At 37.0% G+C, this 15,423-nt stretch overlaps 1 protein-coding gene across 2 annotated transcripts in view; it reads left to right on the top strand.

Moving 5' to 3' along the window:
• Nucleotides 1-1,052: 1,052 nt before the first annotated feature.
• nnt (nicotinamide nucleotide transhydrogenase) overlaps nucleotides 1,053-15,423 on the top strand; it is a 39,391-nt gene continuing 25,020 nt past the window's right edge. The window contains exons 1-11 of one of the 2 annotated variants that reach the window (XM_038283606.1): nucleotides 1,053-1,155; nucleotides 2,983-3,198; nucleotides 6,954-7,183; nucleotides 8,112-8,329; nucleotides 8,652-8,739; nucleotides 8,881-8,969; nucleotides 9,332-9,519; nucleotides 9,758-9,891; nucleotides 10,662-10,853; nucleotides 12,251-12,404; nucleotides 13,996-14,157. In XM_038283606.1, coding sequence (XP_038139534.1) covers nucleotides 1,065-1,155; nucleotides 2,983-3,198; nucleotides 6,954-7,183; nucleotides 8,112-8,329; nucleotides 8,652-8,739; nucleotides 8,881-8,969; nucleotides 9,332-9,519; nucleotides 9,758-9,891; nucleotides 10,662-10,853; nucleotides 12,251-12,404; nucleotides 13,996-14,157 — 1,762 coding nt within the window. In that variant the 5' untranslated portion in view covers nucleotides 1,053-1,064. Of the gene's footprint in view, nucleotides 1,166-2,982; nucleotides 3,199-6,953; nucleotides 7,184-8,111; nucleotides 8,330-8,651; nucleotides 8,740-8,880; nucleotides 8,970-9,331; nucleotides 9,520-9,757; nucleotides 9,892-10,661; nucleotides 10,854-12,250; nucleotides 12,405-13,995; nucleotides 14,158-15,423 lie in introns of both variants that reach the window. The other variant, XM_038283607.1, reaches the window with a different exon arrangement.

The following is a 15,423-nucleotide window of genomic DNA, read 5'->3' as shown; positions in this document are numbered from 1 at the left end:
AAGAAAAGTCAGTATGTTTAGAGGAGCTATCGGTGGGTGAAATGTTAGAATAAAATGCAACAAAGACGACTATATGCATTCCTTCCTTTGAGCCTGATAAAGAGAACCAGATGACAAGTATGTGTAAGTAAAAGAGGCTACAATTCTACTGTATTTATATTAAGTTTTAAATGTTACCTAAACTCAAACTGAAATGAATGTATACTTTATATAAACACATTTAACCACCATTATTTTTGCATGCAAGCAAAAAGACTGCACCACATAGAAAACAGACAGAAAAAAACAACAGCATTAGCTCAGAAATACTTCTGAACACAATTCATATCAAAAGAAAGATATCAAGAAATATTACCATATTGCATATGTTATATATAGAAGAATAAAATACATTTAATGTAAAATAGATTTGAAATAGTAATATACCCAAAAGAAAAAAATACATAGGTATCCATTTTTTAAGCCCTCTTTTTGACAGGTTAATCTTACTTATTTTAACATTCATAGGAATTTCTGAAATATGTGACACAAAACAAACAAAAAAAGATAAGAAGATTTGTAATATTTGTATTTACAATGTATTCAGTAAATGAACACAACTTGGCTAAATATATCTTTATGCCTCATCTTCTCATAAACCCACAGCAGAGAACGCAGAACGCGTCCTGATGGCAACCAATGCTGTCAATGAAAGAGCGACACCGAGTGGCAGAGTTCGGACTTGCACCCCCAGAGATCTAAATTATTTTACTTTTTTTTTTTTTTTGTTCTGTAGTAATTTCAAGTTTCTTTATAGTCAAATAATGATTTGTAACTATGTAATTTGGCTTTAAGGAACAAAAAATGCTCAAATTTGTCTTCAGGTGTGTGTTACTTTGCTTTATAACATTTACGTATCGATAAATGTTATCGATAAAAAAATAAATATTAAACTGCTGTATAGGAATATATATATATATATATATATATATATATATATATATATATATATATATATATATATATATATATATAATCGATATTTTGTCTGCGCCTCGTCACTGACCGCGATGCCAACGCATCAAATGTTTCTCTTCGGACGCAGTTCAGCGGCGGACTGCTTCCGGGTCGACGCAAAGTCGGCTGTGCTGCGCAGAGCCCGGGCTGTCTGCAAAGGTCAGTGAAGGTATTCTTCATTAACCGCACCGGTCCCGCTTTCCACTTTGCACTTGTTTCGTTTTTGAATTTTTTTGAGTGTGCAAAATTCTTGTTATGACTCACACACCACCCACAACAACGAAACAATATGGGGGCTGTTTCTACGTCAAACAGCGCTCCAGCTGGTTAGCTAGCTAGAGTTAGCGCTTCTGTTGTGCAGAGAGAAAGACGAGACAAAAAGAAAGCAGTGAAGTCAGCAAGGATACGTTGCTCTCTGCCTCACATTTAGAGACCCTGGTGTCTGAACTGTTCGGAACTGAAACAGGCTCTGTGCAGGACACGGTTATAAAACAGTGCGAAAGTCCTTTATTTGAATAACTTGGCTTGATTGGATTTAAAGGCTAAGGGGCAGCTGTAATCCACAATTTATTTCGCATATTCAGCACGTGCTTACATTTGGAAGGGGAACAAGTAAAAGTTGCAACCAATTAAACCTTGAAACCAATGCTCAATTTAAAAAAATCTAAAATATATTGTTCAGATAAATTGATATTCTTTTTAAGTTTTTTTTTTTTTTTATCTTATTTTTTTCTTTTTTACCAGTTGTATGTTTTACCATTGGGTTTTTCTTTGTGTTTTTATTTTTATTTTACTTTTCTTTGGCCAGTTTGATTCAATCAAATTTTGGGGTATTTTAGTGGGGAAATACTTTTATTTTTGAAATAGATTTCTCATGTATGAGAATTTAATGGCTTTCTTTGTTTTTTCCACATATATTTTATTACTAACATTTAAATGGCATGCTTGTGGGCTGTAGAAGTACAGTGGATGCTATCAGTCCTCAACAGGTAAAATACTGAACAATCAAATGCATCTAAATCAAAATCTCCCTCTCTTTTTCAAGCACCCACCAGCATTATATTCCATTATGTTAAATAAAAAATATACATATTTTATTAGATTATTATCTAATTAATCACTACTAACTTTTTTTTAACTTATTTTTAGCATTGCATATAACAACCTTGTCACAGTAAACTGTGCAGAAATAAAATACAATATGCAACATTACAAATATTAGGGACAAAAATGGGGTTGTCATTGATGCCAATTGAAAACCAGGTATGGGTAGCCATGTTTTTTTTTTGTTTTTTTTTTAAAGCAGGTAGTTATGATGAAACTTTAAATAATTTAGTATAAACATGTCTTTTACTTCTGAGGCAGATTTAACAGTTTTACGGCAACAATTTTACTACAATTTTTGTACTCGAATTTGTTGTGTGCATGTACTCTGCATACACACCGAATTGTCCTTGTTAGTGAGGTCAAAGCGTGACAGAGTAGTTTATAGCCAGCCAACCAGTCAGTTCTAGTTTAAACCTTAAAATACCAGCCACCAATTCAGGTTGAGCCTGTTTTATTATCTCTATGTTGGGTAAACATATTGTCTACTCCTCTGCTTGGGTCAGTGGGCTATGACTTAACTAAATGGTTGGTTGTGATTTTTATTTATTTATTTATTTATTTGGCCATTGCATATGACTTAAAAATTAAATTCTAGCCCACCTTCTGAAGTTATTTGTCACAAACACAAAATATTAATTCTTGTCTGAAACTTGGTCTTGTTGTGAATTAGAATTGTTGGATAATTAAAGATTGCATTTCCGGCTTTTTTTTTTTTTTGTACGTATCTGAGCATTTTTATGTTAAAAGTCAGCTGATTGCCTTAGAAAACATATTGATATGTTTACTTTTCTTGTCGGATCCATTCTTTCTGACCTCTAATCCCCTCCTCCCCTCCCTTTGTGTTTCTGCTGGCACACGTCTGCCGTGTCTCCTCTACAGGACAACTGCTGTCAGACCCATTAAGATCCTGCTGCAGTGCGAGTGTCAGGTGTGCGTGCACCATGGCGAGCCTCCTGCGCGTCGTGGTGTCCAGCTGCTCAGCCCCTGTCCTTGGGGGCGTCTCATCTGTGAAGGTTCAGACCAGCCCTGCCGTCAAATTAACATGTGTGCGGTTTTTTAGGACCCATCAAGCTCTCTGGCGGAGCGCAGGTCCAGGTAAGATGCTTTATTTTAAAACAATAAAATCCAACAGTTGGCACAAAGAAGTTAACATTAACCACATATGCAGTTTATAGCCTCGTGCTGATTATGTAATTCTTTAGTTATAACTCTTCTGAGGTCATGTCATCTTTGCTGTAATGAAAGTAAAAAATTGTGCTTTAAAAGCTGCACCTGGAATGTTTACATTCTTTCTAGGAGTAAATATGACTTTTATATGTCATCTGCAACCTCAGTAAAAACAACTGTTTCAAACATTCTGCTAGTTTGTCATAATTCAAAACAATGAAAGCTTTAACTGATAACATGAGTGTATTAATAGTCATAATAAAAGCAAAGCAAAGTTCTTGCTGCCTGTTTGTGCTATGAGTGACTTTTAGGTTTCTATCCTGAACCAAGTCTCTCACAAACTACCCTTTAAATTTATCTAAGTTGGTAGCTAAAAGTAAAGATGGGACTCCTGGTTTATTAAATAAAACCAGCCTGTGTTAAGTCCATCTCGGTATAAATTTGCCTCCTACAGAATATAGAGAATGACTGCAGTGTGGCACAAGCTATGCACACCCTCCCCACAGTGACACATGGTGGTGGCAGCATCATGCTTTGTTAATTTCTTTTATTCAACAGAGATGCACGATTAATAGGAAAGAGGAGGCTGCAAAAGATTAGAATCTGAGATGCGGCATTTTCTTTCTTTTTTTATTTGTAAAAAATAGTAAAAGCCACTTCACTTTTATAGACGCAATAAAGATTGTGGTTTAATGTGGCAGTGAATATTTAGAGCTCACTCACTGCTTCGCACGCTTGAAAGCAACACCAAATGAAGCTTTTGTTGACGTTCTAATTAGAATGCTTTTCTGCTGCAGTGCTTTAATTTAATTTTAGCCCTGGCTCTCATGTAACTTGATAAATCTACAATAGCTTGCAACCTCTTTATTTTTTTGTTGTTGTTTTTAAGTGTGTTGCCAAAATAGAGGTATATAAGACCAGAGGACAATTTTCCCTTTCAAATGGAGAGTGCCATAGGAAGTGTTACCTGTTTTATCTTTGTGCTTCAACATACTTTGAAGGACACAGCTGCCATTAATCTCAACTAGCTAGGAAGTGTTTAAACCAGTGATGGCTGGCTCAAGGAGCTTAACGTCTGAGTATGCTTGTTTTTCCTGGTCTGTGGTGACAGAGGTTGACATTCCTAAAGTTCAGACAGCTCCAGTAGCAGCTGGCAACTTCTTTCACAACCACAAACAAATCTTTTTAATGTAAGTAGCGACCTCTTGTGTTTAAATGACCTAGCTTTGACCTCTATGGATTTGTATACAGGAATAATAAAAAGCACATCCAATATAATTATATCTTTAACCTCAATCATACAGATTTAAAATCTCCTCCAGTTTTTGGTTGTTGAGGTGGGTCATTATTGAAGAACGAGAAAGGAAAAAAGAAACGTATCACACTTGTGTTTATGTAAAGAGAAAGCGAAGGGAAAGAAAAGGTGTGAGGTGGAATTTTCCATTGCAGTTAATGCAACACATAACCTGCTTCTTGCTTGAAAAGCAGACCTGAAGATTCAGAAATGGATTCTAAGATGGCCCCTCAGTTTGCCTTTGTTTTTATATCAGTTTAAAAATGTAGTTTCAGGGTATTTAGCCCAAATGTTTTCATACCCCTGAGGAGATTTGGATTAGGAAATATTTTTTATCAGCCAAGAAGTGTGATTCTAATAGAAAGAAGGAAAGGAGCTCTGCATCAAATTAACCAAAGATTTTAAAATTAGGGTATGACAAAAAAAAAACACAGAATTTTTTAATATTTTCCTATAAAAGTTCAGCCTAAGTTTTAATATCCTTCATAATAATAAATGGGGGGAAAAAATCAGCATTGCTTTTCCTGCTGTTGCATAGCTGCTCATTATTTGTTTTCGTCCTTTTTTTAATAATATTTTCACAATTTGTCTGTGGTGATGGATCTCCTGATCTTCTTTCATTTCCCCAAAATCTTCTCCACAGATTCTGATAGATTTGAGTTGGGAGAATTATACCAAAACCTTAATGTTGTTTTCAGTTGGAAGAAAAATGTGTCAAAATGGTTATATTGTATATTTATTTTCATAAATGTATTGGGTTGAAATGGGTGTGAATAATTTTGTCCATAACTATACTGTACACACCCTTGTAACCAAACCCCGAAATTTCAAGTGGTGAATCATTTTATGCTTAAATCTTTTTTAGCATTTAGGTTTATGACAAAATACCTGAAACTGTGCCTTTCTGGTTGTTTTACTGAATGATAACAGAATTACTTTGTGTTTTGTTTAAACAGCTTATACTTTAAAAAGAGAAAAGTTATGAAACAAATACTTAAGTTGGCCTGCAGAATCAAACAGATGCATTCACGTACTCTGATGATTGTAGCAGTGGTGTCCAAGGTTTTTTCCTCATGGGCCAAACTGGTCACGTTGACAACCCTTGTGGGACATACAGATTTGCCACAGAAAAAATTTAATTTTGAAATGTTTAATTTTTACCAGAAACCTGAAAAGAATGTTCAATATTTTTTAGAAAGGAAAAAAAACCCCATAAAAGTTAATAATAATAATTTTGGGGAAAGGGGATTTTTTTTTTTTCATTTTTATCAAGCTTTGTAAAAAAAAAAAAAAAAAAAGTTGTGTACCTAACAGAGAATATGATTTAGTAAATTCCAAAAACGGCATCCCTATGCATCAATTATTTGGATGACTTTGTTCCGTTTCTAAATTGTGTTCATAAACTTCTCAAAATTAGTCTGAGGGCAACAAATAATCACCAGACCATGCTTTAAAAAATTCCAATTCATAGAAAACGTATAGAACTTTAAACCAAAGTTGTTTTTTCAAACAAATGTGGGTAAGAAACCCACTTTACAAACATGAGTGCTTCTAATCTACAGGGGACGGCCTCTAACAGCCCATAAAAGTAAGAGATTTAAAACTAAAACATTGGAACAGTAATGGCCACTAGGAGGTGCTTTTTTATTTCAAATATTTACACTGCATGTTTTCTATGAATGCGTTAGTCTTCAACAATGTAGCCTATACTGGCCTCTTGTGGCAACATTGGAACCATTCAGAAGTTTGGACACAGATCCTCATTCAATGGTTTCTATTTTTATCACCGCTTGTAGGAGCTCCATTAAAATAGCTGGGAAAATTATTGTAGTATGTGTGGTATTAGCTATTTTGTTGGCTTTTTTTATAAAGAATTTTAGCTTTAGAAAAAAAAAAGGTTTAATTTTTTGCCCTCCTTAAGCCCCTGTCACACCTTGACGATTTAGTCCAGCAGATGCCAAACAAATTGCCATGTACATATACATACAGGTAAGTTATCTGATCGTTGACATACATTAAGTGTAAGTTACTTATCAGTTGTGGTGTCTAGCTTATCCAAAACCTTATGAGTAACTTCTCCTCCAGACTGCATCCCAATCATAGGGTGAACGAGAAGGGAAGTGTGATGGATCCTCCCTGTGTTCAAGGCCAGGACCAACAAACTTCCAGACATATCGCTGAATCTGCTTTGACTGAAAACCTTCTTTCTTTTGTTCTTTTTATGCTGTCTAAATCAGCAAGTTGTGACAGGGCCCTCACCTTGATTTCACAGCTTGGGGTTTATTGATTTTTGATTATTTCCGGTTTTGTCTCAGCTCACAATGAACTGTGAGTGAATTAAAACTTGGATCTTATCTCTAAATGTTGTTTTTCTCACCTTTGCCTACAGGAATCCCATACAAGCAACTCACAGTTGGCGTTCCCAAAGAAGTTTTCCAGAATGAGCGTCGTGTGGCTCTGTCTCCAGCTGGTGTTCAGGCTCTCATCAAGCAGGGCTTTAATGTCGTGGTGGAGTCTGGAGCCGGAGAGCCCTCCAAGTTCCCTGATGAACATTACACTCAGGCCGGAGCTGCAATTAAAGACGTGAAAGATGTGCTGGCATCTGATCTGTTGGTTAAGGTAGGCTTTATGGGGGAGGAAATATCTTTAGTCAGTATTTTGTAATAAAGAGTGCCTCCAGTTTAAGTCGTGCATACACTGCGCAATTATTATTTTTTTCAATCGTTGCCCTCAGCTGCAGCTCACACTGTACGACGAAACGGCAGGGTTTTGTCGTACAGTGAGTTCAAAGCTCACGATGTATGTTCTTACACTGTGCGACCCGACGCTTTGATGCATCTAACTGCTCACACTGTACGTTGGACTCAGCTCTGCAGTGAGATGGCCCTACTCAGCCTCGTCTATCCGGCAGCCAAACGAGTACAAGACGAATATGAAGCTCACTAGAGAGAAATGCGCTGCCTTGGCAATTTTGTATCCTGAAAGCCGTAAAAAGAAAAGGCGACGACGTGTTTGAACAAAGACATGGCTGAGCAAATGGGGCTACTACGGTCTGTCAATTTTTTTTTTTTTCATCTGAGAGTAAAAGAAGAAGAAGAATCCTTGTTTGCGCATGCCCACTGAGCGATTCGTATGTTTGATTTTCTCCCGACCTCACGATTCCTGATCGGAAGGTGGTCGTGAGAGCCTGATCGCCCCTCGTTACCCCCTGTACATTACATGATGCACGATCAGGTTGAAAGTCGGACCGATCAAAAAATTCTCGTCTGACTGGAAAGTCGGCACGAAAAGGGCGAAAAATCATGAATTGTATTCTCGGCTTTATAGACTTCATAGAGATGCTGTCTAACTGTGGACTTGACAGTTCGATCTCTCCTTTCAGTGTAAATACTAAACAACTGAAAGCCACAGTGGCATACTACATGTAGGTTTAAGTTGAATGGTGACTTTATTCCCTCATGCAGGCAGAACGAGATGAGTAATGAATTGATCTTATTAATTGAATCTTAGTTGTGCAGCAATCTCAGCTGGATTCATTTTATTCCAGGTGCGTGCTCCCACATTTAACCCTGCTTTGGCTGTTCACGAGGTGGACTTGATGAAGGAAGCTTCAACTTTAGTCAGCTTCATCTACCCAGCTCAGAACCCCGAACTGATGGAAATGCTGTCAAAGAAAAAGGCCACGGTTTTGGCAATGGACCAGGTGCCCAGGGTCACCATTGCTCAGGGTTACGATGCGCTGAGCTCCATGGCAAACATTGCAGGGTAGGTACACAAGCTGCAATTCACTGCTTTTAAAAGTACATAAAATTACTATTCAGGTTCCTAGAGGAGAATGTTTTAGCAAGTAGGAAGGTGTATTGTATTTAAATAAAATGTTTATTAACTTTTACCAGCATTTTGGTCATCAAGCTGAAAACTATGCAATTTTGAATAGTTGATTTTCACTGCCATAAGTATTCACCATAAGATTCAGCTGTCATATTTAAAGCTCAGGCAACAGTTTTGATTGTAGATTTATAAGCAGCTACAATGTCTAAGTTCATTTTCTGTCATTTCCTTCTGTATTTTACCTTATCTTATTCAGATACAAGGCAGTTGTTTTGGCAGCTAACAGTTTTGGACGTTTTTTCACTGGTCAAATCACAGCAGCTGGGAAGGTGCCGCCTGCAAAGGTGAGAGTAGTGGGACTATCCATGGTTCTGCTGTTGTGTTTTACATGTTTACTGTCCAAGCTGCTTACTGCAGTTCTTACTTTACGCTCCAGCGCTCCTTTGGTGACTCCCAGCCTTTTCTGTTTCCATGTCTGAGAATAGGTGCTGATTATTGGAGGAGGTGTGGCCGGTCTGGCAGCTGCAGGTACCGCCCGGGCCATGGGAGCCATTGTCCGAGGTTTTGATACCAGGTTGGTGTTCAAGGTTAATTATTTCTGCATTAATCATTGAAAATGACACAAAGATATTACAGCAACTTCAGCAATTTTGGGGTTTTTTTTTTTTTTTTTTGCAATTTTTGTTCAGGATCAGAGATTTTTAAATATAGATAAAATGTAGGTTTATTTCTTTTTGAGGATTGTCTTATTTACTCTTATCATAATTGTTTTAAAGTTTATCTACATTATTTTCTTTAACCAATAATCCAAATACCTTATTATTTGTTATTCATATGTCTGATACATTACCCTGTATATTAGCAGATCACTACTGGGTCAGCTTCCGTTAATTTGTGTCCAACTGTTTTCTCCCCTTTTTCACCTCTCTCCTTCAGAGCTGCAGCCTTGGAGCAGTTTAAGTCTCTCGGTGCAGAGCCCCTTGAAGTGGACATAAAGGAGTCAGGAGAGGGCCAGGGAGGTTACGCCAAGGAAATGTCGAAGGAGTTCATAGAGGCAGAGATGAAACTGTTTGCCAAACAGTGTCAGGAAGTGGACATTGTCATCAGCACAGCTCTAATTCCAGGTATACTCACTCGGTAGCTAAAAACACTTTGTGCATGCTGGTTATCTAAACGACAGCTACGCTGCTCATGGTCAGTAAAAAAAAAAAAAGATGTTTTTATATCTGCTGTAAATATAACAATATGAATCTTTTGTGAAGGAAATGATGGATAAAGATGATGAAATTATTTCTAACAGCCTCTATACCCTGCTATAAAAGATTTATTATTTTTAACACCTTTAATGCTGTGATACTGCAGGTAGGCGGGCTCCAATTCTTATCACCAAACCAATGGTAGAGAGCATGAAGGACGGTTCAGTTGTGGTGGATTTGGCTGCTGAAGCTGGAGGAAACATTGAGACCACGGTTCCAGGAGAGCTTTCCGTATACAAGGTGAGTTGCTGCAAGGCAACAGTGATGCAAACTGCACCACCTTGCAGCCAGTTTTGCATGCATTCAGCAAATTATATATATATTTTCTTTTAAGGTTTTTTTTTCTTCTTTTTTTGCATTAGTGGCATTTATTTGAAAGTTGAGATTGTGTTGAGGACTTGGTTAAAGTTAACAGGTCATTTGGAGGACAGGCCCCTACACATCATGGGTCACAAACTAACGTGCCACCACAGTGCCCACTCCTGAATCAGATTTTATGCTTATGAAATGGATTGCCATTTATTTAAAACCGTCATCACAATATCACTTTGTAGAATTGCATTGAATGTGTCCAATTCAAATATTTACTCACTATCAGAGGTGGGTGATTGCAATAAACTAAAACCACACTAATTTAGTATTTTATCAAAAGTTCTCCAATATCAAATAGTCATTACCTTTTCCTCATTGCTATGGCTTTTGTTACTTTTACCTCATGCAGTGATGGCTTTCATTCACTAAAGTCTCTTCTAATTTTTTTTTTAGCCAGGGTTAGGGTTAGCCAGATATTTAGATTAAAAATAATAAGCTGAATGTATAAACTACAGTCTCATGATTCACTAGATACAAGGTGCTTTTAAAATGAGGTGACAGAAGCATGGCTATGCTGATGCTCTGATACAAACATGGTTAAACAGCTAAAATTTTATTTAAACGAGTTGCATGTAATTTATTTTGCTTTTTTTTTTTAAAGTAACTATTTTCTCATTCTGTATTTGTGATTATTTTAGGGAGTGACTCACATTGGCTACACAGACCTGCCCAGTCGCTTGCCGACACAGTCCAGCACTCTGTACTCCAACAACATCACTAAGCTGCTGCGAGCAATCAGCCCTGATAAGGAAAACTTTTACCTTGATGTCAAGGAGGCTTTTGATTATGGGACCATGGATCACGTTGTGCGGGGCTCCATTGTCATGCAGGTACAAGGTCTTAACCATTGTTTGTCTTTTTTTTTTTTTGTTGATGCATTGAAATGCAGTACAAATATGATGGAGTTTAGTGTGTATATTGATTTTAAAGCAACAATAATGTTGAAAAAGAAAAGAGTGAGAAGTTTTTCTCTTGAACTGAAAACGAGAACACAAAAAAGCAAACGACTCAAGTTAGGTTGCTTTAAGGCAACCAGTCCACTGGATTTGGAACGAAACAAGAATTCTCTGTTCTATAACTACACCTATCACCTATCTGCCCATCAAAGCAAATGTCAAACTTAAAGTTGATTGAATTTAAAACAAAGGATTCTCTCATACACTAATACAAAACAACAAAAGCATGGCCTTAATATTGTTTAAAGGTTAACATGTATCTAAATAAAGTATTTTAAGTTGAAAATAAATACTCCTCCCACACCTGATGTAAAACATTATTTAAATACCTACTTTCTGTGAAAATTGAGTTTCCTAATTTTTAGGGAGATGTGTATGGTCATTTGTTTTGAGAAAAAAACAAATTGTCATTATATTGTATTTTGGACAGCTCCACTATGCACATAGTCAATGTGAGAATAAATTTTGAACTCCGTTTTCATTGGTTCCTCTTTGTAGCAGCTGCATTTATTACACTAAATGCTACGTTTGCCCACATGATACAAAACTAGAGGGCATCAGGATTCCTCTCTGCTAAAACAGCATCTATTTATTTTTTTTGTTGGATCGTGTATCAAACAGACATCTGTATGGACGTGGTGAATGGGTCTTCATCAAGACATTTTAATCGGGCTTGTTAATAAGCTATAAAAACAACATATTTGAGGAGCTTGCAGCTCTAAAATGTTGTCGGCATTTATTACGATTCTGAGCTTTGTTTTCATTGTAAAATCTGATGTCTGCAGGGAGTTGCTCTTTAACCCTCTTTCCAAAAAGTATATGTACTGTTAAACCTCTGCTCTGTGTTTTAAATCTCTTTACCAGTGAGTTTATTTTACAAAGTAAAATGCAGAGAATAAATCGGAGCATGTAGATGCCTTCATTAGTCACTAGGTGTCCCTCAAGGACAAAACTATTCCCTCTGCTCTCAGTCTGTTTACAGCTACAGATAAGGCCATACCCTTATTTTTGCTTACCACCAATGTTAAAAAAAACCTGTAAATGTCCTTGATATGTGTAATTGTACTACTTTATAACTTTAAACACAATAATTTGACAACAAATTATAACAAAATAACAAAATGTTCCTTTGATACAACATCCCTCCCACTTCTTAATGACCTCATTTATCTTTAATATAGTATTTAAAAGCCACAATTGTGACATAATGTCTTTGAACAGTTTCATTTTTCTATTTTAATTTTTTTATCTGTCCCTTCTTTTGTTTCTAGAATGGAAAGAACTTGTTCCCCGCTCCGCAGCCCAACAACGTTCCCACTGCGGCACCTCCTAAACCCAAGAGCGTTCAGGAGTTGGAGGCGGAGAAGGCTGCACAGATCTCCCCCTTCAGGGCTACACTCACCCAAGCTAGCTTGTACACTGGAGGTTTGTAGTTTGGGCGAGTCTGATAGTGCTACTATAATTTGATTCTTCATTAGGGAAAATTACACATGTCCAGATTTCTCTTTCATCACTGTTAATGGTTAGCAGTGGCTCCTGAGGGAGGCGGAGGTGTACTGAAAGGTGAAGGACGGGTTAACAAGCAGCTTTTTAAGTCGCTGCAGGAATGTGTGCTGGAGACTAGAACTGACGGGCACATTTCGAAGGCGCATACACACACAGACACACATGCACCCTGTTGGTCTCAGGAAGTTTGCATTGTAAAAAACGTTTTATACTGGTCGTTTGAAGTAGAGTTGGGGTGAGGGGTTCTCATAATGCTGCACAGCGCATGGTGTGAGTCAACCGCATGTAATGTAGGTTTCAGTTTTTTTCTAGATGTTGGCCTGTTTCCTGCTCCAGTACATAGCCACTGCTTCCAATAGTAACTTACACTTTAAATGGCTCTTTATCAGAATGGATAGATGGCTTTTACAAAAATATCCATAATTTAATAACAAAAACAAACATGCATGCATGAAGTTAGAGATATTTATTATTACTATTGCACAGTTAAGTATTTTTAGTCATATTCTGCTTAGGAATTTAGTTTCATGGCATTGTTTTAGAAAAAAACAAAAACAAACTAAAACCATTTCACTGCAAACTGTTATAAATGAAGAGTTCACTTGCAAAAACAGATAAATATCATTTTTGAAAGGAAAAAAAAAAGGAGCTGAAGCATGTAATTTACTCTTTGCAAGGTGTTGCTAATGAAAAGTGTGTTTTTTAAATAATTTTTATAGTTCTATGTTTTTGCAAATGAACTCTTTGTGTATGTGTATATATATATATATATATATATATATATATATATATATATATACACATTTTTTTTTTTTTTTTTTTTCTCAATAAAATAGTTATTACTGAAGAATTCATTCATTCAAAATGATTTAGCCTTTTACTTCTGCCACTTTTGATGTTGTATTCCTGTTTCAAATATAGGACGTTTTTCTCAAATTCTATACAAGCGAAGAATGTTAAAAATTAAGAGCAATAAATGGAGGTTTTAAAAAAAATGAAAAATTTATATGTTTATGACTATTCACAACTTATTACTTTCCATTCTCAGGTCCTCTGTAATACATCTCGACAAATATAGCACATCACTATCCCCTCAGGCTCCGTTCGGTTGGTGTGTTCATGGCTGCATGTTTCAGCTCTTTGTCATGTTTAAGATTGTCACCTCAGAGTTTCACCCTGGAGCAGGTTTTTTGAATACATTTTTAAAATCCTGTTATCTTTAATTTGTCTAGGTTAGGCATTTAGGAAAAAAAACAAAAACACTTTTATTGCCACTATTTTTCCTTGGTTCTTAGTCTGTGCTATTTCAGCTTTAAGGTTCTATAAAGACAAGTGTGTGGTTTTAATTCCAAATTATTTCTATTAAACCCCAGGGCTTCTTAAATTTATTTCAATTTGAAATGAGTATAACGGAACTTAGGTTGGAGCCCAAGAGAGACTTGTGTTTTCCTGAAACCTGCTTTGATGTCTCACAGGCAGCTCTGAATTTGTTTACTGTGTCTGTGTTCAGGTATCGGCACCCTGCTTGGTCTGGGCTTGTCGGCTCCTAACGCCGCCTTCACTCAGATGGTCACTACCTTTGGTCTGGCTGGCATCGTGGGATACCACACAGTTTGGGGCGTCACACCTGCTCTGCACTCTCCGCTCATGTCTGTCACCAATGCCATCTCAGGTTAGTTGAGGGGGGGTGGGTTATTATCCCAAAAAGAGGTGTGTGTCTGTTAGGAACAAACAGGACTCCTACATTGTCTTAATCCCCTGTTAGACCTTGACGATTTAGCCAGCGTATGCCTGACATCCCAGAATCTTTTAAAACACTGGCATATGCTGAACTTTCTATGTCTTTTTTTTTCTCCAATTTTGAGCGTATAAATAGAGTATTCATAACGAGTCCAGAGCGTATGTTCAACAACAGCTTAACTTATGGAAAAGACACGCCAGCGTAATGCCCATAAAATGTCACAAACATGAGGGAAGCAGTGAAGCGCCCGGAGGTGCTCGGCCTGCATAAAATTATTTCTTTGATCGCAGTATTAACCTAGCTACTGTTTACTGTTTGCCATAAAAGAATAATAAATAAATAAATAAAGAAGGTTTGCAGACGCATCAGATTCAGAGCCATGTCTGCTAGGAAGTTTGTTGGTCGTGGTTGTGGCGTGAACGCAGGGAGGATCCCTCACACTGACCTTCTCACTCACCCTACGATGGGGATGAAGTCTGGAGGAGCACTGACGGTTTCCTTCTGTGAAATACCAAAAACGCTGCCAGTATGCCATTATACAGTAGCTCTTAGTTAGAAACACTTTCAGCGGTCGTTTGGAACACATCAAATATGTTATGCGTTGGAGATAAGTCCTTGACTAATTACGCATAAGTTTTGGATAAGCCACAACTTATGAGAAACTTTCACTTATTTTATGTGAGAGTGTATATGATCAGATAACTTACCTGTAACTTATGGCCCACATATGACATACGCTGGCATCAAGATGTACTGGCTGTATGTCGACGTGTGCCAGTGTTTTGCAGCGTGCTTCAGCTGGTTTATAACTCATACATAACTGACCAATAACTTATCCAACGTATGCTAGCATTTTGGCCAGATTTTTCATACGTCTGCTTACGCTGGCTAACTCATTAAGGTTTGACAAGGGAGTTAAGAAAAATGTGGTATGGATAAATATGTAAATATGACAGGTTTAGAAAATGTAGATTTCTACACTTCATTTGTTCCGTAATTATTATATGAAAAAAAATGGGTGCCCCACCCATCTGTCTAGTCTTTGGTTTTTTCGTTTTTCAATCAATCTACCAACCCTCCAAGGTATCTTTCCATTGTTTTATCATTTGTCATCTGTTCCTTTAGTTTGTGCATCCATCAACCTATTTATCTGTCCATTCGGCCATCTGTCAGCCGGTGTGTCCATCTATATGTCCT

Source organism: Cyprinodon tularosa, unplaced genomic scaffold (genome assembly GCF_016077235.1).
Source record: "Cyprinodon tularosa strain WSP-4 unplaced genomic scaffold, ASM1607723v1 ctg196, whole genome shotgun sequence".
NCBI lineage: Eukaryota > Metazoa > Chordata > Actinopteri > Cyprinodontiformes > Cyprinodontidae > Cyprinodon > Cyprinodon tularosa.
The sequence above is the reverse complement of the archived record's forward strand: the minus strand, read 5'-3'. Positions and strand labels throughout refer to the sequence as shown.